This window comes from Alosa sapidissima, chromosome 12 (genome assembly GCF_018492685.1).
Source record: "Alosa sapidissima isolate fAloSap1 chromosome 12, fAloSap1.pri, whole genome shotgun sequence".
Classification (NCBI taxonomy): domain Eukaryota; kingdom Metazoa; phylum Chordata; class Actinopteri; order Clupeiformes; family Clupeidae; genus Alosa; species Alosa sapidissima.
Genome location: NC_055968.1, coordinates 24,819,899 through 24,846,432, shown reverse-complemented (window position 1 = coordinate 24,846,432; position 26,534 = coordinate 24,819,899). Strand labels below are relative to the sequence as shown.

At 39.9% G+C, this 26,534-nt stretch overlaps 1 protein-coding gene across 1 annotated transcript; it reads right to left on the bottom strand.

The window, feature by feature from the left end:
* Window positions 1-6,504: 6,504 nt before the first annotated feature.
* lpl (lipoprotein lipase) lies at window positions 6,505-13,438 on the bottom strand. The gene is made up of 10 exons (XM_042056857.1): window positions 13,175-13,438; window positions 12,213-12,400; window positions 11,743-11,922; window positions 11,354-11,465; window positions 10,808-11,041; window positions 10,414-10,659; window positions 9,428-9,548; window positions 9,104-9,286; window positions 8,829-8,936; window positions 6,505-8,410 (listed from the first exon to the last, which is right to left on the bottom strand). Exons 1-10 carry the CDS (start codon window positions 13,266-13,268, stop codon window positions 8,359-8,361), a joined length of 1,518 nt encoding a protein of 505 aa, XP_041912791.1. The 5' UTR covers window positions 13,269-13,438; the 3' UTR covers window positions 6,505-8,358.
* Window positions 13,439-26,534: the final 13,096 nt, after the last annotated feature.

The window sequence follows — 26,534 nt, the reverse complement described above, 5'->3', positions numbered from 1 at the left end:
ATTGATATCTGACACTCAGTGCAGAAATTCGGTTCCTAAATAGTACCTCTCGCCACCAATCCAATATCCCATTGGTCGTTGCCTGCGGGCGGGGTATCATTGCAGCGTGCGTTCAAGATGTGGACTCCTGAGTAGAATTGTAAGTTCTTCAAGAGGTTATTCTGTGAATATAGGTACGTCTAATATCGAAACCCATTTCATGTTTGTTTGTTTTTCGTTAAGAAGAATATTGTGGTTTTGTGTCAGTTTAAATAGTAATTTAATTAATTTAATGTATTATGGATGTGTAGGTTATTTGGGGGAAGAGGGGAAGAGGGCCCAGAAACGTCTGGAGTATATTTTATTTTTCCTGAATGTTTTCTTTTCTAAATTAGATGCCATAATGAATGTAAAACGAAATGTGAAGCTAATTTGTGAAGTGTATTTGCTGAATATCTTGGTTGATTTACTGACTGAATTTTATATAAAAAAAATAATGAAGACAGTCTAAGGTCACACTCACCGCTTGCTAAAGAGCAAAATGGTTTAGGCCGCCTGCAGGACTAGGTAGGCTATGCACTTTTTGCTAATGTCAAATTGATGAAGATGTTTGCTTGTGTTTTGTCTATTTGCTAGTGTTTTTTTTTTCGATTCGCATGTGTTGTCACAAATTGCAAGTCCTGTGCACCCGTCGGCCACCATATTGAGTTGCTCTGATGAGAATGGCCCTTGTAAGTCACTTTGGATAAAATGAATGAAATGTCTGCTATATGAAAAAAAAAATAACAGTGTGGAAAGATTTCAGTGAAATAGTCCAGCCTATTTCCATACAAATAGGAAGGCTGTGGTTTTGTCTATCTACTTTCATTTCAATTTGTGCATGCAGTCACATAGTCTGCATGTACACACAGCTGTAAGTTAGAAGTGTTTAATGATGAATACTAACAAGATACACAGTCTCTTTCACACACACACACAAACAGGAAGGCTGTGGTTCTATGACTGCTTTCATTTTGTGCATACTCTCACATAGTCTGTGCATGTAGTCACATAGCTCTGACAGCTATTTGGGTGTTTTTAGCTTTGGGTGTATTTTAATTTTTCTACCATCAGTAAATGTCATGTTGAGGTGGGTTTAACAGGTGTCACCTTTACATTATTCAAAGCTGCTAGACTATAGTTGCTCAGGAGCTACTCTATTGATGTTGTCTATGTGAAGAGATCAAACTCCCGTAGACTTGTTTAAAATTGTGTTAGGAAAACAATTGTTGAATACCAGTGTTTTTATAGGCTGTATTGTAATATGCTATAATCAATGAATGTAATATATTTTAAGTATCAATTTATCAATTGTCCCCGAACCCCCTATCCTTTTGGGGGGCCCAGAGCTGTCTGTCATAGGCCCAGATTTTCTCTTTGACCCTCTTTTCCATATACAACCCAATTAAATTGCATTAAAATTAGGGCTGTCAATCGATTAAAAAATGTAATCGAATTAATTACATACTCTGTGATTAATTCATCTAAATTAATCGCATATATAATTTTTGCTGTGAAAGTATTTTAAATATTTAAAATCAAATAAATCATTAAATAATCACCATTAATGACATTAAAGTTAAAAAACTTTTTTATTATTATTTTCACTGTTCAAATAATGGCCATAATAATCTATGATATGACCTAATATGCTGAGGAAATAAATTCAAAAGTGCTTAGGGAAGAAGTTTTTTTTCACATACAAGGCATTTCAGACCACAGATATAACCTAGGCTAGGGGACACAATGAAAATAAATTAACACTCCCCTCAATGTCAACACTATTTCTTTGCATTGATGTGCGACTTTAGAGTTGACGAACTCCGGTTATATGCAAATTCCTGTAGACATCGCATAGGACTTTATTTTTATTAACACAATCAGGCCAATCAATGATCTAGGCAGCACATTTTCTTCTCTCTCCTTCATTTTACAGTCTAATGGTTACTGACTAGAACGGCTCAGGGTCAAAGGTCATACAGAATCGATTAATCTGCACTATTTTTTTTAATCAGTTATTTTTTCTCAGGTTAATTAATCAGTTATTTTGACAGCCCTAATTAAAATCCTACAAGATTTCTGCCGGTAGGACTTACCAGTAGCCATGTGCAACCATAGCTGTTGTTCAACAAGTTAAGGTGAAGTGACAGCTGTGTTTCCATCTTATGGGAAATACCTTTTGTTCTTTCATTCAGTGAACGCAGAACTGCTCAACTGACTAGTCAGCAAGTGAGCAGAATATGACCATAACAGTGGAAAGATCATCTAGCCACAAAAATGCAAAGACCTATTACCCATAGAGGGAGAAGAGATAGTTGTAAGCATTATAGTATGTAAGTACTATAGATTTCAGAGATCATATGCAACAAGCCCAAAACTCCCATAACAGATATTTTTGCACAATTCTTGAAATCTTTGAAGGGACACAATTCCATTCCAATATCTCTTGGCCTGGAAGCCAGCCGAACTTAGCCCCGCCCACAAATGTTGAGGTTGGGAAGTTCGGTCTGGAATTGTTCCGTTGAGTAGCAACTATGCCCGAACCAGAGTGGTTCGGACCAGAAGAACTCTTGCACGTTTTTGTTCAGAGCTGAAATGCAACTGTGTTTGACAGAGGACAGATGTAGATTGACAAAATATTAGCTTTCAGTATGGTACGTCTGTAAATGACGTTTAATTACAAAGTGTTTCATTCATACCGGTTCTCCCTTCACAAAAAACGCTGTTGCTAGAAGGTAGACATTTAGATTTCGACATCATGTCTGTTGTAGAAGATATTGACAGTGCAATAACTTTAAAAAATGACCAGAAAATTGTGGAGAAGGAGGATGGTTCGGGTGTTCCTACATAATTGTTCCTACAGAATTTACCCCTCTGTGTCTGTTGAAAAACACCCCATAATCACTTCCCAATGGAGCAGTATCAGACTCAAATTCTGACTAATATTGAGTATGGTGATGTCAGGCTATCTTTATAGTGCTTAAGGACATTTATTTTTGAAATAAGTACACTCCCAATCATGCTCTGAAGAAGAAGCCATTTTCATAGCATGTTGTTTTTTTCACAGCACCAATCTGATGTTTGGCTACATTGCCTTAACTGTCCAGAAAAAACCCCAATAATAAACACCTAGGAACAAAGTGAGTCTATTGCTTATCCAGGATCTGGACAAAAAGCAAGCTATATACGGTATGATTTTTTTTTCAGCAGGTGAAATAGTCATCTTACCATACCAATATTTTACCATTGTCTAGCATAAATGTATTTTCGACGCAATTATTTGAACTAACTTACAGTAGATACTTCATAGAGTTTGTTTGTTCAGTCCTGCAGTTTGTAGGAATACCTGGCAGGAAGAGTAGGCCTATTACACATCTGCTGAAGGCACCCACAACCAGCTGCTCTCTCTGTGTTTTCATTTCTCTCTTTCTCTCTCTCTCTCTCTCTCTCTCTCTCTCTCTCTGTCTCTCTCTCTCTCTCTCTGTCCATTACTGTGTGTTTATCACGGAGGGAGAGAGAAGAAAAGAAGAAAAACAACAGGTAAATGTTCTTTGCAAATGTCCAGTTTGCTTTTCTTGCTCCATAGCTTTAAAACGTGCCTTACAGAGCTGGCTGGCAGAATCTCCCACTTTGTTTTAGAGCTCAGAGTTTAGAGTCATTCCCAAGGTGAACTTCTTCAGCCATTCCAAATGCAGTTCTAGGGATTCTTGGAAGGGAGTGAAGCGCTCTGAAGCCAAGGCCTGGAAGCCTTTGTTTGTATTCCCAGAATCCCCCCCACACTTTTTTTGAATTTCTAGCAACAATTTGGTGATGTCATTTCTTCGAAACATTTCCTGTTTACCGTGACTACAGGAGGATGAAGAGGTGCAGTGCAGTAAAAGTCGTACAAGCCCTAACTAGAGGAATCAAATGATAACTGAATCTGAAGATACGATGGTTAAAAATACACATACTTAGTAAAACTATATAACCTGATATTAATTTTAATCACTGAGAAGTTGTCAAATGGATTTCTAAAATGAAGCCTGTTAGTTCAATGTTAACATGTAACTCGAATATACCAAATGCCGCATTAATCACAAATTCAGCATTCTTGCCTTAGAGCTTAGCTCTTGACAAAGAACCAGTGGCGGATCATTTGTGTATGTGGCAGTAAGGACCTTGACCGTTAGATGCATTCTGCAAGTGTTCAAAGAGATGCTGTCACATCATTGTATCAAGTTTGAAGTCTGAATACAGACAGGTTATTCCAGATTATTCCAGTTCTTCCAGGCCACACTGACACTGACTTCATATACTGACATGCTTTCACATAAGTCAAGTCAAGTGAAATATATTTATATAGTGCATTTCATACACAGAGGTCATTCAATGTGCTTTACATAAACAAAAGCAAACAGTGGAGGATAGCCTGGTTAACACCAGACCACTTCTCAAATCTCAACTGCTAACAGGTTCGTCTGGGTTCTCCAGGCTACATGGAGGATGTTCTAATGAAGAATCTGTTGTCACCATCATTACCAGCCAATTCAGCCAAGTTCAAATTGAGCTATTGAAAAAATGAACTTCAAGATGGTCTATTTTGTTTGGCAATATTTTTGAGGTGGTAAAAAGCTGATTTTGCTATTGCTTTCATGTGGCTGTTGAAATTTAGATCACTGTCAATTAATACACCAATATTTTTAACAGTATCTTTTGCTTTCAGCCCTTTTGTGTCAAGGAGAGTGGCAACCCTAAGTCTTTCCTCCTTTTTACCAAATATAATTTCTTCAGTTTTTTCTATGTTCAGCTGAAGAAAATGTTGACACATCGAGTTGTTGACAGTTTGGCGACAGAGCTAAGTAAATTTGTGTGTCATCTGCATAGCTATGATATGAAATCAAATTATTTATGAATTTGTCCAAGTGGAAGGATAGAGGTTGAATAATAGTGGCCCCAAGATCGACCCCTGGGGAACACCACAGGTCAAGGACGTTGGTGTTGAGGTACAGTTGCCGATGGCAAAGAAGCTCCTTTCTTAGATAGATATGATTTGAGCCAGTTGATAACTATACCTGTAAATCCAATCCAGTGTTCTAGTCTGTGTAGTAAAATATTGCAGTAGCGCTAGGACTGATGTTTTACCTAAATCTGTATTGAGCATATGTCATTGAAAACCTTAATAAGAGCAATGCTGTGATTTGCCTGAAAACCAGACTGAAAGTAATCAAAATACCCATTTGATGTTAGGAAGATAGTTGATTAAAGACTACTTTTTCAATAATTTTGCCAATGAAAGGTAGATTGGATATGGGCCTGTAATTGTTTAGCATGAAGGCATCCAGGTTACTCTTCTTGATGAGTGGCTTTACAACAGCTGTTTTCAGTACCTTAAGGACATCTGCCGCTATAAGGTGAGAAAGAAATGTGAAGAAATTGGTAGGCAGGGTGTCTAAGCCACATGTGGAAGAGCTGAGACTCTGTACCGTTTTTTGAAGTGTTTCGTAGTCTATCAAGCTAAATTCTGACATCAAGTTAAGTTTCCCTCTATTTGTAGCTGTAGAAGTTCAGGCGCTAATTGTGAAGGGGAATTTGTTAACTTATCGACGGTTGAAAAGTAGTGAAAAATAGTGTTATTTGAACTTCTACTGATAAAAAACTGTCTTGCTTTGCATATTTAAGAGTTATGTGCGGAGCATCTCTTTATGGATTTCATAGTGAATCTGAAGTTTGTATTTACACCATTTTCTTTCGTCCTTCCTACACCCTCTTTTTAGGAGTTTAATCGCTGGATTTTGCTTCTATAGTGCTTTCTGTTTGTCCTTAACCTTCTTTGAATTGTAATAGAGCAATGTCATCCATAATGTTTGCCATTTTTGAATTAAAGTGATCCAATAAGTCTTCTACTGAGTCTGACAGTTGACTTGACGTCTGTGAAAGTGCTTGCTCAAAGAGAGCAATTGTCTGATCATTTATGATTCTCCCTTTTTACCATCATAGATCTGTTCTGAGTGTTTGGAGACAGACACATCAAAGAACACGCAGAAATGATCGGATAAGGCCAGGTCTTTAACAGTTGTAGAGCTGCAGCATTCTTTAGACATAAAAGCTGCAGTACTCTTTAGAGCAGAGGAACAGTTTAATGTCCAGACTGACATCCAAGAGGCTAGATTATTTCAGTTGCATGGCCATAACTGTAATGATGATGATTAGATTAGGGCTGGACATAGATATTTTAAGGACCATATGCTCTCAATACAAGAAGCTAGTACAAATGCAAGTAATTTTTGATTGCAGAATGGGTGTTTGTGTGTGTTTGTGTGTGTGTGAGAGAGAAGGAGAATGAGAGAGAGGGAGAGACATTCAAAGTTAACCTGCTAGAAGTGTGGGATTCTTCCCCAATTGTTTACATCTTTCATCAGGAGCAGGTATGATGCAGCAGTGATATTGGAGATGTTTGGGTATGATATGGTAAGGTGTTTTAAAATGACACCACACTACTACAAGTTCACAATATGTCCAGTTTATTACACAAAGATTACCATACAGCATGCCACTTCTCACTTCTTTAAGGTGAATTGGCATAGTTCACAGCGTTCAGCTCACCAAAACCAATTAGATCTAAATACATAATAAAAGAATACATAGGAGGAATTGAACACATTTGTTCAAAAAACACATTTGAACCATGGCATAATATATTAAACTTAATATACAAATATATACATTTAATAAATAAAATATGAAACATTGTTAGTATATGTATGGCTATTATGTGCTACTATTCTAAAAAGAAATGTAACCATGGACACTGCAATATTTTAACATGTTCTTGGTCATTGTTATTGTAATGATAAAGTAATGATTGTTCATATCAACAGTCCTCTCAAGATGACTGGGACGACTCAAGAAACAGTGGTTGAGTACTTCTGAACCTAAGATATAATTTCAAGTGGAATCAAGTCATTTTGATCCCGGAAAATGACTAGTAATGAAAAGAATAGTTACACAAAAAAGAAGGAAAAATCTCTTGTATATAAAGAAATAAATCCAATACTTAATTTGATATTTAATGACTGTCTATGTCTTTGGTCCCTCTGCTTTGGCAACAGTGAATGGGTAAGGCACAGGATGATTGCTCTTATTTAAGGTAACAGTATGCATGGCGAAATGCTTGTCCAAAAGGTTGCAACAATTCAGCTATGTAACAAAGCAAATAATAATTTCCCACCATTTGCTTTTCTGACAATTAATAGGTTCAACATGTAGCAACTGTAAGTTTATATCTAATACAATGGCAAGAGCACTAATACATATGAACTTTCTTGCTGAGTAAGTAATCATTCTTTTCATTTTAAGTTCTTAATTGATTCTACAGCTGATAGAGAAATATGAAGTCGTAAGAATGTGCCATCCTTATAAGTGAGACCTTTCTGTTCTGTTCTGTTCCAACTAAATCGGATAATAGGCAAGGTGAATAATGTAGTGACCACAGACGAAGACTGGATTCAGTAATCAAGGGTCTGTTCTTGGCATTGTATTTTCCCCATAGGTCAGTGCTTTCAAGTACATGTGAACAGGGCACCAAATGTTACTGAATCCGGTCCCCCTTAAAATAGAATTTTACCCAGGCATGCTCAATACAACGCTTGCATCAATAACATCAAATATTATATGGGCTCATCACAGTAACAGTCTTCTACTACTAATCCCTAGCAGTCAATAATAATTATTTTTCTGTCAAGAATACATTTAAGCCAGTAGTTATTGCACTAAACTAGGCCAAACTTCATTTCATAACCATCCAGTAACCTTTACCATACACAGTACAGTAATTCTAAAGCATGGTCTACACAGCTTCTAAAACTGTTGTATAATATCTCCTTTTCTGATTGTTATTTACAACAGTGGACATCCACTAATTTGGAGGGAATGTTTAAACAATGTCTCTTCATTTCAACTGATTTGTGCTTTTTTTCCCCTACACAAAAACCCTATAGGCACTATAGTGAATATTAAAGGTTCATCCTTTCTATCTCTACAAAGTCAGGCATATGTTTAGTCTGAATGACATTTCAAAAAACACATTCTGGATGATTGATGAACTTGCAAAAATATTGAGTATTTCAGAAACCTGTGTAAACACTGATTCAAGTAGTTGAGGCAGAGAGAGGCAAAGAATAAAAGGTCTGACATCATAAAAGCAGCTGTGGAATCTCATGAGAATGTGGAAATAGATGTAACATGATTGATACAAACGTCCGCCCAATGTCACCGATGATGAGAGAGAGAAAAAACATTTAACACAGGCACAGGTCCATGCTTCTCTCCACTCCAAAGATGTGTCTTCTTAAGTCCATCTTATGCAGTGTTCTGCTTAAAGAAGCTTCCATGCATTTTCAGCTTGTGAAGCCTGTGATGAGATGACATGAACAGGGGTTACACTCCTATCCTGATTGGTTATAATCACATAGTCACACAGAAACTAGCCTGGGTGAACCCAGATGAACCTGATAGCAACTTTGAATTTGCTCTGCAGGTCCCTCTGGAAAGGAGACCATCGATGCCTGTTTCCGAACTTGCAGTTTTACTACTTTCACAGGTGTAACCAGCAGTGAAATTAAACTAAAATATGTGCATTGGAGTCTTACCAAATTGTTTGTGCAGCTTTATAAACAAAGGTTTTAAATGTAGTTGTTTACTAAATTACAAAGAAAATACACATTCCTATGTTTTTGGTGATTCGGGAAACGGACGTCAATAGACTCTTTTCCAGACCAACCTGGGTTCACCCAGGCTACAAAAGGAACTATATGAGGGACAGTATTTACCTTTCATGTTTGCGACTCGTCTGGTCTTCTTTTGACTTAACGAATACAGCAGGCTCCCCTCCCCTGGTCAGGTACGCAAACTCCCCCTCTTTGGAGCTGAAGATCACCCTGTGAACATAATGTGCCTGTCAGTATTCTGTCACCTTCTATGGCACCAAGAATTGTTTCTGGTCACAAGATGGTTTGTTTCTGGTCTATCATGAAAAAACAGTGCATGCCAGTCGATGAATTGCACAATGACAATCTGCAGTAATATGTTACATGACGTACTGTACCTGGCCTGTGTCTCTCCTGCTTTGACTCTCAGTCTGCGGATGTGGAAGTTGCTTTTCTTCCACCAGTCTGACCAGCCGAAATAAGAATCTTTATCCCAAGTGATCTTCACCATCAGCAGCTCCCCGATGTCCACGTCAGTGGTCAGGAGGAAAGATAAGGTGACGTTCGTCTTCAGTTCAGGCCTATGTGGTAGGGTCAAAATGAGCGCTTTTCTTAAACATTGGGGGGGGGGGGGTTACAGAATACTTTCTAGGTTTGTCACATTCAGATGTATGACATATGTCAATATTACAGTGCTTTTGAAGCAGGAGAAGCATACTTACAAGACATGGGTGATGTCCTCTTTTTCTCCATGGGTACCGTACAGTGACACTCTGATTGGCTGCTCTGTGAAGCTCAGTTCATCCTTGCTGAAGAAGTGCACCTTCAATTGGTAATGGAAAACTGTAGGGAGAGAGATATTTTTAGACAAGGAAAAATTCCTGTTGACAACATCTGAAATCCTGAGAAAGAGATACAGAGAGCCTGTATAGAAACACCTGCAGCTTCACCAGAATGTCCTTTAGGGCTATTTTAAGACAACCATGCCTCATATAGCTCTTCCAGCTCTATTCAAAAGCTTGGCCGCATAACTTGCATTGTGCCGGTACTTTAATGATACGGAACATCTCCATGAAACACATCTCTTCTGACCCCTAAGAGTTAATGTTATAAGTGGCATAAGAAATCTGACGTCTCTTGAGCTTTACATGCATGGAGCAGTGTCCGGTTTCAGAGCATCAGGCACTGAAATATCCATCCTATCTCTGGCATGTGATCATATGGCCAGAAGGTTGTGTGGGCTGCACTTGTAATGACCCGTGTCTGGTTAAATTTTTTCCTCTGACATCATTTTCACAAATCAAGCATTTACAGTTTGGCTTAATGACAGAAAACACTGTGGGTTCAATAGACTCATAAAAGGAAATCTGTGAAGAATATTGCTTAGTACTGCCAAAAAATATGGTAACAATTTGTAAGATAGGTGTTTTGAGGTTACATTTTCTGGGTAAATTTAATGTTTCACTTAATTTGTTCCGTATGTGTGTGCGTGCATTTACATGTTCAATAAAAGAAAAGCCATAGCAACCAGGCTCAATAAGACAACTGAAAGTTGCACCTCCGCACGTACATAACTCTACACTGTACATAACCTCCGCACGTACATAACTCTACACTGTAATTCAAACCTCTATGATTTCTAGTTCTGTAACTCAGATTCACTGATTCATAAGATTAATCAATGAGTTGACCCCTTCACCAGTCTCACCTTTGAATGGCATCATCTCTCTGGTCTTCAGGTACATCTTGGCACTTCGGCGCATGCGCACACGGTTGATTTCATAGCCCAGCTTGTTGCAGCGGTTCTTGCGGCAGCTGAGACACACACCCTTGTCGAAGGACTCCTTGTTGCTGCAGCGGTAAGCCATGCTCTGATGCTCCTGTGCGTTCACCAGCGAGTCGATGAAGAGGTGAATGGAGCGCTCGTGAGAACACTTCACGATCTGGTCCATGTCTGGAAAGAATGAGCAAGGAAACAAACCAATTAAATGTGAACAGAACATTATGCCCTTTTAATTTTGAAATGTCAACTCAGCAGTAGTGACGTTTACATCCAACTGTGTGACCAAATGAAATGGAAAGGGTTGAAACGGTCAGCATACTTGAGAAACCTGTGGACACGATCATCTTCATTGTTTTCTGCAGGTCACAGCCAGGCTGGAAGGTCCCACCGTTGGGGTAGATATCAACATGGCCTACTGGCCTCTGGATACCGATGCTGCGGTCTGGGGATCCTCGTGTGTTGGTATGTAGGACATCCACAAAGTTGGCGTCATCGGGAGAGAGGGTGCTCTGTGAGTCGGCATACTCAAAGCTGGGGCCAGCTGGGTCAAGACCTGGAAGAGATCATAGAGTGATTTTGTGCTGAACCATGCAAATGCAGTCAAGCTGTTGTCTGTGATGACCAGATGTGTTTATGTCGTTCAACCTCTGATGTGGTTTGGAGCAAATCAAGCTGTAGACAATGATGATTATCATGTTTGTTAGGTAGACCATTTTTCTTCTAAAAGAAACATGGGACATTTCATCGGCCATTGTTTATGCTGCAAATCCTCCAAATGGTGTTTATGATATAATTCCTAGAAATGGTGAAATGTTGATAAAGGGAGAACTGAATTTCTCATTACATTCGTGAAGTCACTCCTTACCTGTGATTCTGTTCACTTTGCTGCTGGTCAGCAGTCCAGCAATTCCCGCCACATGGGCACCAAGACTGTAGCCCAGAAAATGAATTTTCTCCCAGGGGTAGTCAAGCGTACCCTGAGAAAGGAGAGGAATGGGGAAAATGCTGAAAAGTGGCCAAACTTTCGTAAAAAACAAGTAACACAATAACATTCCTGAGATACCCTACACAATAGGCAGCATGTCAACAGAAAAACCTGAGAGAATATGTGTGTGTGTGTGTGTGTGCGTGTGTATCACACCACCAACATCCAATCTCTCAATACAGACAGAACTGAGGGAATATATACACAAACTGTCAGAATATAACAGATGGGAACTTTTTGATCTCAAATGATACCCTAATTACTCTTACCTGTAACCAGGTGACAAACTTGGCAACATCTCGTCCGACCAGTTTGGTGTATGCGGCGGAGGTCGGGTAGTGCTGCTGGGCTCGGGTCAGCCAGTCCACAACGATGACGTTAGCAGTGGGCTCACGCTCATACAGAGCCGTCACCAGCTTGGGGACCCAACTCTCATACATGCCAGTGACCTTAACACAGACAGCCCTGTCAGTATCGAGTCTCACACAGCGAACTCTTTTAACATGTCGTTTGCTGTAGGGTAAATGTATTTCACGGTGATATTATGGACAAACAAATATTCGGAGCTACTTTACATTTTAGTTGTCTATGCAACCTGTTAGATTCAAAGTTGTTTCCCTACATGCCCAATCTATGATGCTTCTGACAAAAACAGAATTTACTGTATTTTAATGATTTCTTAAAATATGTTAAGGACATGGAAATGTTTTGGCAGCTAATAGGTAAGGGTCCCATTTACCGTCCAGCCATGTATAACGATAAAGGTCTTGGCCTCGGAGTTGAATTCACACTCTACGATGCTCTCAACTTGGCCAGGCTCAATATAGCACAGGTCATCATCAGGTACTTCAGCTGTCCGCAGGGCAAACTTAGATTCGATGTCTGAGAAGTCTATGAGCCAGTCTGTGCCATTTATTGTGATGTTACCTGTACAAACATAAATGTGTTACTGTTTAAACCAAACAGCAAATAACCAAAGTTGAGGGTGTGAGGCATTACTTTGAATTATTACAACATTTCTGTTCACTGAAACTTTTTAGTGTTTTTTTTCTTCTGAAAAGCAAATAAACACTGATGTCGTGCCTCCAGTTGGCACACTAAAAAAGCATCCTAACATATCATTGTACTAAAACAGACAAACAGTTCCAGTAAAATTACTCAACCTGAATTTTAAGAGCTTTGTTGCTATTTTTAAGTTACTGCTGTAACTTAAAAATAGCAACAAAGTTACAGACTGTAAAAATGAGAACACTGATAGTAGGCTATTTACCTGACTTGGTAAAAGTACCATGCATAATGTGTATGTCGCTTTGGAGAAAAGCGTCTGCTAAATACCATAACCATAACAAGCAAAAGCAAGCTTTTAATCTATTATACCAGTTTTGTATTGACACTATTAAACAATGCAATACATCGCTTCTTTCATGCTCTCCTGCGCACAGTGCGGGCAGCCAACCACAACCACGAAGGAGTCCAAAACGTGACTCACTTCTGATTAGGTCTCAGCGAGTTAACTTCCGATCATTCGGACTCTTAATTTGACCCCCTCAGGCTGGAATGTTTACATGTGAAAGGTTCGCGGCTTTAGGGGCCGGCTCGAGTAGGCTAATTTATATATAGGGTAATTCTGGACATTATTAGTAGTTTTCTCAAATGCACATGAGAGAGCATGCCTTTCCAAAACTAAACTAGCCTACTTACCAAAATAGTTCACTTCAGCGGTAGTTGAGAAAACAGTGCAAATGTTTTCTAAGTATATCCAAACAACCAAGAGAAATAATTTGCCTTTGCCCATATTATTGATGGTCCAGTCAGTGCAGTCGCTCTGAATAAGTTATTTCGCGTCTGTACAGCAAAGATATTCCAGGTCACTCGTTTGTCGTTGTAGTGGGCTACTCCAATTAGACGTATAACTACAAGAGTGGCCACTGCCTGAAGTCACTTGAGATGTTTGCCTAAGAGTGCTCCAAGCGTGTCTTTATGCCTAACACAGAACCCCATGCAAATAACTCATATTCCATTGGCCAAAACAGACAGGACTGGGCGGAGTTGAAGTAAATCAATCGCAACCGCTCTATAACGGTTCCAACAGAGTGAGAATAACAGCGCGAGCGCTTCAGTCAGGGCGCACATGACAGTATGTCTACATAAGCTATTAACTCAAGCTGAATGTGATTATTCCCATGTGGCTTCAGCAGATAGTTTTGTACCCAATATTTCAAGAATGATGTAAAGAGTCCCTAAACCCATTAGCCTACATTTTCTGACACATTCATCATGCATATGCATTTAATTAAATTAAAAAGCCAATAAAGACATATTTCTCTTGTAAATGGCAAAACATCCCTTTAAATGTAGTTCTAGCATTTAAATTAGTCTGATTGTGATGTTTCATCCTAGATATTCAACAAGCCCAAGTACCCAAAATATCACTTTGGATACCATAATAGCCTATAGAATTTTGACACTCCAATGAAATGTGAGCCACTGGGATATGGTTGGCATTGAAGGTCTTTGTGATCATGCCAGGTGACAAAAGAGGCATATCATTTGAGTTGAACTCAGGGCTCCCCTCACCCTCACAAAACCTCAGATCACTTCACATACTACATATATTGCATGCAGCACATACAGAGCATACTATAGATTACATAGTGTGGAAAGAATGTCATGGGTATCAAAGGGATTTTCCTATAGGGAAGAGAGAAAGAATGGGTGTGTTGAAGAGCATCCTTTCTGATTGGTCAAAGTATTGATATGTAGTCCACTATAACAAGACTGCTAACAGCATTACTGGCAAACAACTGATGCAACAAGTCACTTCTCCCTTACTTTTTGTTAACAGCAACATATGAGAAATTAAATTACATGCATAGATTTTCTGCATAAATGTAATCTTCGTCATGATCAGAGAAAGGTTCAAACTTCACACAGTGGTGATTATTATATGTAACCTTAAGGTGACCATCAAGAGGGTGACCATTACACTGTCACAAAGATAAACTCAGTGCTGTGTGCCAGATGTTCAAACTCATTCCACATTTCAATGATCAGTTATGAACTCTTCAGGCTCTCTGAACACGCAGTTCTCGGACAGGCGACCAAACAGCCGAGGGCATCAATATCTTAAAAGTGGCTGGCTTAAAGCCATTCATCTTGATTGTGAAGTTTTATAAAAGTGACAACAGAACTGCATATTTTGCAGAAATGAAATGTCATAGTCATTTCAGGGGCACTTTCTGTCAGTGTCCAGTCAAGGAGTAACAAAATAGCATAATAGTTTCTGTTTAATCCTTTTACAGATTACTTATTATGCAACAATTTTGTCCTGACTAAGACCCCAAACATGGAGTTTAACTGGCAGGAAGGATACACCCTGTTGCGGACTGTGCCATCTTGCTCTGACTTGTAGCTGCATTCATGGTCTAAGTGATCCTTATCTATTAAATTAGTTTTGATAGTAATCACATGTTATTGTTACCATTTCCCTTGATATGTAATGAACAAAAACAAAGAAAAAGTCCAACACTACAACAGGACTTAAGTTATTGTCTATTCACTTAATATCAAAAATACATCAGGGAGGATTGTTGCCAGTGTGACAATGGAGAATTCTAAACAGTTCTTTGTTTTTGATAGTGGCTATGGCCATGAATTTTCAGTGGAAGGACATGTCTTTTTGAACCAAAACAATGTAACCTTTTAATGAGATACCTCTGAAAGAGACAGGAACCTGTTCACTGTGAACTTTTTTAGAAAACCCCCCCCCCAAAAAAACACAAGTAAACATTTGAGAGGTAGGTTTTGAAAAGCTGAAATAAAGGCTAAGATTTGTCTGTGTTTCTCTGAGTCTTCTCAGCACAGACCCAAATGTTTGTACAACTGATAAATAGGCCTACATCTGTTTCCCAGCTTGTAAAAAAGTCAGGTTTACACTCATGAATCTACTGTAATCCACAGCTGAAAAGTTTATGTATACATAACAGTTTGATCTTTTTCTTATTTCTTAATCTTCAGAAGCTTCAATCTAGCAAAAAGACTTATACCATTTGGCCCCTGTGAAAATTACATCAGTTTCTGTGCTTTGTAACCGAATTATTGCAATGCTCTTCTCTCGAGACTTGAGGTTGACGGCGTTTGCAGCTGTGCATTTTGAAACCCTGTCTGCCTTCTGCTCTATATTGTAATCTATCAAGGACCCCATGCTCGTTCCAGTCCTGCAAGACAAGGACACATGGTGAGCAGTCTCGGTTCTGGGTCCTGCCTAGGAGCCGTGAAGGTTAATCTCACGGCAGTGAGTGTGTGCCAATTAGGGCTGTCACTTTACGTTCGAAAATCGATTGCACAATCGATTGGACCAACCAACACAAGTTTCGAAAACTAAAATAGGGAATCGATTTTAACCAAATATGTACACTATTAATTTTAAACGAATTAAACAAATGAAAAAGATAGATGTAACAAAACTCAGGAACAAGCAGAAAAATAACAAAGAATTCCGAAGTGCAGTAAGCATTGTGAAAGCTAAGAATCGAACAGGATTTTTTCACAAAAGTGACAGCCCTAGTGCCAATACTGCTGTGTGCAACAACAAAAAAACAACAACTTCATGTTCTCTGAGTGTATTTCAGTGCTTTTGGCGAGCTGTAAATCGCTTTCTTTTCCTCATCAGTAAATCTGCAGTTATCACAGTTTATATTCCAGCGTGATTTTATAACAAGAACACTAAGGCTGAGTGACCATACTAAGAGCACTGAGACGACCAGTTCCAACTTCATCTCTCAGGTGTGATGCTCTTCTGAACGCCAGTCAATCTGCACAAGGACTGCGCTCAATGCCAGCGCGCCTCAGCTCCGACCCCCGAGGGGCTTCTCTTCAGAGGAGAGCTGGCCCCTGTAATGAGAAACAGGCTTCTTTTGAGAATGAGACCTGCTTCTACCAGTTCTCCTACAAGGTCAGTGGGGAAAAAAACCCAACATAAAAACACAAAAACTGTGCCTTCTATCTCCACAAAGTCCCCTTCCCACAAACTCCATGGGAGATCCCCAAGGACCATACCATTCTGTTTCATAATGGTTAGACGAGACTGCCGCTGCTGAACTGTTGGTGCATGCCAGTGAAACACATACAAGAGTGTTACTACCCCTCCCCCCACATACACCCCATACCCCAAATCCATACTCACCCCCCCCCCAACCCCCAACACACACACACACTCCAACCATATTACACGGCTGTCTGTGTGGAGTTATGTACCGTGTCAGTCATACCGCTTCTCACTCTCACATGTGGGAAACATGGGAACACATGGGAAACGTATGTTTTTCATGCCACATCTGCTGGGCCACATGTGTTTCCTGACAGCAAGAGAAATGCCTCAGTGCGGAAATAACACAAAGCAAGTCTTTATGCCTAACACGGTAACTTTTCGCTGGATTTTCATGGCCAGTCCATCTAATCGATTTTACTTTCGGTTAGTCACGTTTTGTGAAATTTTGGCAGGAGTTAAGTAAAGTTTATATCGTTAGAAATAAATCGTAATGCAAGGGCCTCTCTGCCTTCATTTTCAGCCCAAGAGCACATAAATCCTGGGGTGACTGAGGCGATTGCGACAGCTATCTATCCCTGGTGGAATATACTGTCCTCTGCTCACCCACACCACAGCCATTCCCTTTGCTAGCACAACTGTGGACAGCATTTCACAACTCATCACTTTCAAAACTCCAGGGGACGTCATGGCGTGCAAGCTTTGACACTCTGCATCATTTCTAATCATTACACAATTGAAGGAATATTACTTTATGCAACAGGGAACATGTATTTTGGTTGGTACCATGCCGGAGCATTAAAAAATTAGACCAACGCTGAATATCAAACACATAGTAGCTCTGTTCCACTTTGGCTTGCGGGTCCTATCCCCACATGGTGAAGTTTGGGATTCCTAGAAGCACAATAAGGATGTTTTGACAGCTTTGTTATCCTCTGCACTTTTATAAGAGCTCTCCATATCTTCTCAGCGGGTGTTGGAAGGGGCCTGGGTCTTACACTATTCCCCATCGCAGCAGGCCCTCACGTGACAGGGCCCAGCAGAGGTCTTAGTAGCCACGCTTGGCTCAATGTAATCATGTGGAATAATACTCGAAGCTAAGACATATAGAGTGTCACAACATTAGGCGCACACATGATATTGCTTGGTCCACTGTGTTTATTCACATATGATATGTTTGCTCAGAGTTGTTTGACCCAGAGTTGTAGCCAACCTACAGAGGGTTCATATGGAGTGCACAGACTGTGTTTACTATCCCACAGACAGTATTTGCAGTAACATGTATGCTCATTCTGATAAAATGACACATGACTTCACACATGCAATAGCTAAACACTTACTTCCACTGAGACATCAGCTGGATCTTTGGCAACATTTTGTTACACTTAGCAATAATAGTGCTATAAAAAGGAGGAAAACTGATATGAATGATGTTAGCGCACAGTTAAAATTATGCAATATTTAGTATTTTATTGTAAATAAATTCTTACTGCACTAATTCTTAGTTTGACCGTCGACTTCAAGGCACCTAACCCTAACCCCAGTGCCTTCCAGGCAGTGTTGCCTTGAAGTCAACGGTGGGGGCCCAAAAGACCATATAACACACTTAGGAGACCATGAGACCACTTCAGCATATGACATTGAAATCACAGTGATTTCAATGTCATATGCTGAAGTGGTCTCATGGTCTCCTAAGTGTGTTATATGGTCTTTTGGGCCCCCAAAAGTTGACGGGTGGGGGCCAAAAGACCATCAAGCCATAAGTGTCTTCAGTCTTAAAGCTCCCCCTGCTGAGCTGCTGGGGAACTCCAAGTAGTCACATAAACCTGCAGTATATGCCCATTTCAAAGCATGATAAATACCAAATGATCCACTCATTTTGGCAAATTGTGATTATAATGATGGATTGTTCAAGTTGTCAGCTAACTCATTTGCATAGACCTGGGCTCACAGAGATCTAATTCTATACTATCTGGCACCTTTTCAAGAAACTATGACTATGCAGCATTTGTAGCCTTATTTACATGTCGTTTTACTTCAGGCAGAGATGTGCAGTCAGTCCTGTTGGGGAGTTTTGACCTTTTTGTACACAAAAATTCAAAATAATTAATAAATCTATTTTGTAGAGAGATGTACCTACACAACCAAAGTTCTATGCCACATTTGTATGGCAATAACAATGACATAATGAACATCAGTACTAAAACACTGTAAAAGTGCCCTGATCTCTACATTAGAAATATCTATTATTATTTTATATATAATAAAGTTAAATTAAAGGTTCTCTAAGCACGGTTGGGTAACGTCACTCCTGTTGACATTTCAAACAAAACAGAGAGCTAGCTTGCCACTCCCTCCCGTGCAATTAAAACTCACATGAACGCGCATCTCGCTGGTGATTGGCTGGAACCATTTGTTATGTTTCATGCTGTTTTTGTTGTTTTGCTGTCCACAGGGGCCGTGTTTTTTTTACAGCGTATTCAGAGGATTGTGAGGAAATGTTTGTTTTTTGTATGTGACAAAAAAATTTGCCTAACACGACTTAGAGAACCTTTAATATAACATATTTTAGTGGCCAACATCACTGATGATCATTATCAACTACCTATATGCCTAAAAAGCCTGTAACGCAGAGGTGACCAATACTGTCATGTGGGAAAATATACTATGACCACAATGTAAACTTATAATAGGCCTTGCTTAATCACACTGTTTTAAATATACAAAGAAGGTCCCACCATTAGTAACTGCTGCAGCCGTAACTATGAACACGTCTACTTTATGAGTGCATTAATTCAAAACCTTAAACAGTGTGCTTTCCTGTGCCAATAGTCACCATAGTCACTAATTTTCACTATTACTCATACTCAGGTTACTGACTGGGACAAAAAAATGGCCCTGGCATATTTGGCCCAAGCAGCCCTCAAATCGGTCGGGCACACCTAATTAAATACAAAATCCTTGCATTACCCTTAAATATGCATATATTTACAAACTAGATGTACCGCATAGCGGTACAAAATATGACCGCTGCTCAGTCCTGTACATCCATTCCGCAAAAATAAATCATATTAATGAATTTGTCTCCATCATCTACTCCATCCCCCACTCTTGAAACTTTTGTGTCTGCTTGTTTGGAATGTGTGTTTGCGGGCCGCACACAAAGTAGCCTACTGGCGCTGCAAAGGTGAATAGATTTGTAGCACTTGCCAAAAGATTTGTAGCATTGTTATAAAACCTTTAAAATCTCTAAACAATCACAAGTAGGGCAGTTCATCACAGTCCATCCATTGCAACTGACCGATGAAAGGTACACCTGTAGGTTACATTGTATTTGGGAAAAGCAGAAGGTAGCAGCATAATGTATTTATTTATTTATTTATTATTAAACAAAACAATCCCTGTCAGTTCAATGCAGTTTTCAACAGCTATCAAGAAGAGAGGTCATGTCATGGATTTTTGTGAATGTTTCTTCTTCTACATATGCATAAGTTTAGTCATCTAGTTCATATGATATTCAGCTTTATTGTCAATGCACAAATTAAATACCAGTAGTCTAAAACAAAATGTCGTTTTACCCAGTGGTGCAAATAACTGACATGTCCAAAAGGGCCTTCATGAAATGCGTTGCTAGACTGTTCATACACATTTTAACAGGCGAAGTTGAAGAGCTACTGTCTGTTATTGTTTGTGCAAATAATATGCTGATTCATGTTCCCTTGCATTTTGCAACTATGAGGTCCATGGTTAGTCTGACCAAAATCAATCTTTTAAGAAATCGAAAAGTAATCGCCGGCAGATCAGGCTGAGTTCACCCAGCCTAGTCCATGGTAGGCGCCCGATAGAAATATTTAGTCCATGAGCCACAGGGGGTCGTCACTAGGGGGGGTTCTCACTATATTTTTCTGAAAATGATAGCAAGTTGGATGTTGTAGCTGTATAGGCCTTCAAAGTTGACCTCTGATTTGAAAAAAATAATTTTAATACACTGCATATATCTACATTACGGTATAGCCATAGGCAAAACTGTATCGGACCGGTGTAACGTTGGTACTAAATCATCCATCGCAAAGAATGATTTTTGTAGCACGTGCAACAAATATGTGTAGCTACAGCCCTGCCCTGGATACATCTCTCAACGTGCGCTCTAAAACATTTGGTTTAAATGGAGATGTAGATTATCACGGGTGCGTTAATAAATCTACATTGCGGCGAGTTGACACAAATTATTCACTTTGACGAATTTATGTAGTTTCAGCTAGTTGCTTTACTTTGAGCCATGCTTTTCCTCTTGAATCACCTTTGAAAATAGAGGATTGAAGTAGTAAACTATATGGGTGTTTGGGAATGAACGTTGACTCAGATGCTTTTTGAGACTTTGAGCAGAAATGTCCCAGCCCGGTGTTTAGGATGCATTATATAGCGTGCTTCCATCCAACTTCCTAATGCGCATTTAATCTATTCGAATAAGAAATCCCGGTTGGAAACACGTGAAATGCGCATGAAAAATCCTAATGCGCATCTATATTTGATTCGCTAGAGGGGGGTGGATTAACTCTCGATGCGCATAAGGTATAATGCGAATAAAGTTGATGGAAACGATTTATTCGCATCGTGTGACGTAACCTTCAGAGAATCTCAGCAATCTCTGGCGCTTCCCTATAACATTAGGCAACTTGATGTGTTCTCTTGCTTGTTTCCGTAGAATAAAACAAACTGAATACACACATCGGTGCACAGTTGTTTTGCTGACGCTAAAGTTTTCGCCAACAACTCGATTGGCACACATCGCAAGTTTAGGGGAGCGCGGGGCACAAAGTAACACTTTTTGGTAATGGCTAAATAATTCTAAAATCATTTGAGTTTCACTAGTTATACTTTTTAACAAGCAACATACATATCTCTGTTACACATATGCACTGGAAGTTTGTTTGTTGTTGTACGTCCAATGTAGCCTGGGCTATTCAAGCGTCAGTTTACACACTTTTCATGTAATTTTGAATAGCCACTACCCGTGTTGTTGCAAGATCCGCGTAATCATTTTATGGAAGCAAACATACAGGAAGTCTTTATTGTTGAGGTCAGAGATGATAATCAAACATCTTGCATTTTAACCGTGATTTAGTGCTGCCAAATCTCCGCTATCCTCTCTCTGGTCCTGCACGCAGTGCTGTGTGAGAGGGTGGCTATGGTAGAGCGGAGAAAGCCAACGTGTGCTTCTTTTACCTATAAATAACGATATATTTAGCTTTTTATATCCAAACAAACTATGCACTGCACTTACTCATGCCAGTAGCAAGACACTAGGCCTATTCATGCCAGTAGCAAGACACCTGCCAAGTTTGTAATCGAACGAACCAACGACACGCAGACAGACAGACAGACGTTCCTGCAATTTAGGCTATGGATAGATCATGCGATGGCTTGTTTGTTGGGATAGGCATCCGACAACGAGTAGGCTACTCGGGGCAACAGCCAGGTCTATCATTCGTCATAATTCTTCAAACCCTGACTTGTGAATCTAAAGATCTTCACCCACTGTTGGTCAGTGATATAGAGCTATAATCGGGCCTTAAAATTGAGGCCCGACAAGACCCGAGCCAGAAATCAGCCCGAGCCCTACCGAGCCCAAGGCTGACAGCTTTTTAAAATCCCGAACCCGTTTACAGCCCAGGGTTTGATTTTGTTGCTGTTGCCTAACATACGATGTGATCCTGATGGGCACTGACAGCCTTGATCAACATGCCTTATCAGCGACGAATTCCCTGTCGTTCTACAGAATGTTGCACCTTTTGGATTTTCCATAACCACTGGCTCATTATTCTCATTATGCACAAAACTTTTCCACACCTCAGACTGCTTTCTTTGCCGGTGCAACTAAAACGACAGTCTCAAGAGGCCAGCCTCTGTTGTCTCTGTTTCACCTCCTAAGCATCCATTTCTGCATCTTTCTCGCAGCTAACCCAAACGGGGGTCATCCATGTTCCCCGGGCCCTATGTTCCCCGGTCGGGGTTAGGGTTAGGATTATGGTTATGGTTGGTTTTTAAAAAGGGTCCTATGTTCCCCGGTCCCATACAAAGCGGGGAACATAGAACCCGGGGAGCATAGGTAGGCTAGGCTCCCGAAATGAAGCTCTACAGTGAAGTGCCAAATTTGACAAAAAAAACTGCCGAGACCTTGGTCATTCCCAAGTGTATGGCGGTCTCCGACGATGGGAAGTTGTCAACACCCGATTGCGCAATATAAACATTCTCCGCCTTCTTCTTCTAATCGATATTAAACAAAATATTTTCAAAATTAAGGAATGAATTAGGCCTAGGACCTAGGCTATTCCGACCGCAGAGAGGAGGGCGTCCATTTCACTCAACATAGGCAACGTGTCCCAAAATACTTCAAAATACATACAGAATCAATAGGTGTTGGAAACGCTGACTAATTCGCATTTAATATGCGCATTACCACGGATGCGCATCACTAATTCGCATGAGTTGGATGGAAACACTCTAATTGACAGGTTATCTTTCAGGTAGACTATATTCCATTAGAAATCCATCACGTAGCGAACGTGTTGTGGCTAACTCATTTAGCTCCTGTTAGCATAGGTTATGGTCATAAGCAAATGAGATGACAGTCGAAAGATACAATTAGTGCTGTTATCAATTTGCTTGGTAGCCTATAACCGCATTTATGGTTTTCTACAAATACATCAATAATCAAATTGGCCTCCATCACTCAACCAATGCTAACGGTAACATTATTTTACCTACGTCCTAGGCTATTTATATAATTTAAGATTAACGTAGCCTAGAAGCTACCTGCAGTAAAAACCAAGCATGTCCGATAAACATTCTCAGATTTATTTCGGCTTCAAGAAGAAATGGGAATTACATGTCATGCAGAAATCATCCTACCCTTATTAGACGTTCTCTGCGGTAAACTACTGTACAGTCTTGTCCTTGTAGGACGCATAGTGTCTTTCCAACCCACTTTAGATTAAAGGAAAACTTGGCAGGATTTCCCCCTCTGCTGGAGAAATTGTGCATTATGCTATTTTAAACTGTGGGAAAAGGTAACGATAAAGCACATGGATTTGTTTACAAGCTAGCGAACGGCTAGCATACGTTTGGCATAACTATGTGGATGTTACAAGGTAAGAAACACGATTTAAAACGAGTTTCTTGTTTCTCACTTCTCTTTCCGGGAAGGTAGTCTCAATGTTGCAAGGTTGGTTTTCCGCCTGGGGACGCTAGGCGCAGCGGTGAAAGTCACCATTTTCACCGGAACAGGTCATTTAACCATCCAAATGATTTCTAAACGGTTTATTACGTTGAAATAGTTGCCAAGTTCACCTTTAACTTCCAACAAAATTACGTCTCACTGCAATGATGCGCCATCTGGTGGACAAACGACTACGTGACGCCAATACTGGAAATGCAGCCAAATTATTATTATGATGAATATTTGGTTTTCCTTTAATCCTACTAAATTTGTAATTATGTATCGGCCGTTCTAATTGCCGATACTGATGGTATGTGCGTGCCTGTGTGTGTGTGTGCGTGTGTATATGTGTGCACCACCATCTACAGGCCAATGAGTGTACAGTCACTAAATGTACACATAACTTAATTTTTTTAGACCCCCCCATGGATGAAATTCTACGAAACTTGGCATACCCCCAGAGAATGTCAGGTTAACCATAAACATACAATTTGGTGCAGTTCTGAACATCTTAACTGAAGAGAGGGGCGATTAAAGCAGAATGATATTGCATTTTCATTTTTACCGGGGAGGTGCAAATCACAAATGAGTGATTATGGGCTAGGTTGATGTGGGCCCTTGAGACCAACATACCATAAACATTTCTTCATCCTCAGTGCCATGGTTCAGGTAGTTATTTAGGAAAAACTGCATTTTTTGGGGTTTCGGGGGCCCAGCACGGGGGGGGAGTGCCCCTGGGGACCAAACAAAATTTTTCCGTAAAAGTCTAGTGGGGCTACATACCCACCAAATTTCATGTGCCCCGTTGTTTCGATGTCCCGGGTATCGTTGACCAAAATTTCAGGAAGTAGATGACCTACCCATTCAATTCAAGACCAAATTAGCACTCTGGTAAACCTCGATCCAAGGAAACATGCTGAGACGAAAGTAGCCGTTGAACTGTCAATATTTTAGTCACAAAGTGACACAGCCTGACTAAGTCTAAGTCCATGCATCACTGAGCAGTAGAATGAATGTATGTTCTGCAGAATATTTAACCTAATTTGAGATCTGTGCAAAATTTGAAGGCAGAGCAACTGTGCTACATCCTTTATCCTCACAAAGGGGTCAAAGGCCCTCCTATTTCCTATATGCAACAATCCAATCAGAATTTGATGTTCACCTTCTCAGTAGATGACTGACGTCTTGGCAAACCAATAAAGGATTTGACATCAATCCAACTTACAAAGCGTGTTTGGGTGTTATCATGGAAACTTTTCTATCCTCAAATAACCTTTTACCCCCTTACTTTGCTTAATTTTCTTGTTAACCAAATATACACGTGAAGCTATGGTCACACCCCAATAACTGTCCACAACTGCCATATTCTTCAGCTGACAGACTACAATCAGCAAAATAAAGAGCTGACTGACAGACTGAGGTTAGTAAAAACCTGAGTTATGAAGAAAGAATAAATATCTGATGGATAGGCTAACATTTCTCTGAACGCAAACATTTGCTGTGTTCAGATGGCCCTTCTCTACAGAAAGTACCATCTTGACCTTTTGTCCTCTGTGTAGCCTACACTATCACTCTATCTTCCTTATTGTAATTTATACCAGTTATCATCAGGACAACTGAAAGAACAGAAAATAAACAGGGTTGGTGGAAATATTTTTATTCCTGTAGGCCAGTGTCCGGAGATGTACCTTATGTTCTTTAAACACAGATGTGTAACAAATGTGTACCTGGTGCACCTTTTGAGGATTACTGTAGTAGGCCTAATAGAGCAAATTATGAACATGTGCTATTCATACAACCACAAGATGGCAGTGTTGTCATAACAATTATCCAATAGTTTTTAACTCTTTAACTTCTCAGTTGTCACTTTAGCACGATGCAAAGTCACTGAAATCAACCAGAATCTTTCACAGATTTTTCATTGTGGAATGTAATGTTTAGAGACATCTAAGGTGCAATTCAAGGACAGAGGAGGCTGTGATTAATCAGTACCCCGGCCCCGCCCACCTAGTTTCTCTGTTCAGTTTAATTTTATAAAGTGAGTGAGTCTGGTGAAACCAGGCCAATTAATCAGACTACATATTTCCTCTGTTTTAAGGATTTTATAGTAATATCTCTGTGCTTAAGCGGGAGACAAAAGTGCTGATGTATGTTTGGCTTCACTGTGTGGCACGTTTGCATGGGTAAACACATGCCACATTTCCAGTTTGTTATCCAGGTAATCCTGAAATAACATTTACAATATATGCCATACTTATTTGCCACCATTATGAAATGTTTTGCCGTGTACAGAATAGCAACAGCAGGGTTACATGGAAAAATGTGTGTGCTCCTGATTTTTTTTTACACAAAGGTGAAGCATTTACAACACACACAAAAAATTAAATCAGTGATGGAACCTTTGTTCAGAGTTTTTGGTAAACTCCAGAAGGCAATGTATTTGTTTGATCCATCGAACAAAATGCTTTAAATTAATCTATAATCCATCTTTATGTGTATTTGATACATATCCTGCCATTTCCCAAACTTTCTTTCTGTTACTTTAAATGTACTAGCAATCCCAGGCGGGCCTGTGGCTTTTAGGGGAATTTTTACCATAAAAGGTCATGCTGAGTTGGGAGATGGTTTCCTGTGGGAGGGCTGGACTGGTGTGGAGATTGAAGATTTGTTCTTCCCTTATCCACCTCTCTCTCTCTCTCTCTCTCTCTCTCTCTCCGTCCAGGAACACGTTTAGGCTTTTTGGCTCTGACACAGCACCACTCCCACCCTCAGACACAACAGCCCTTCAGCACAGA

Excerpts from the sequence above, each read along its gene's own strand:
- lpl (XM_042056857.1), bottom strand. The coding sequence starts at position 13,268 with ATGGGCAAAGGCAAATTATTTCTCTTGGTTGTTTGGATATACTTAGAA. Across the intron at positions 11,923-12,212 it reads TCGTTATACATGGCTGGACG|GTCACTGGCATGTATGAGAG; the intron begins GTAAATGGGACC and ends GTCTGTGTTAAG. Across the intron at positions 11,042-11,353 it reads CAAAGTGAACAGAATCACAG|GTCTTGACCCAGCTGGCCCC; the intron begins GTAAGGAGTGAC and ends GATCTCTTCCAG.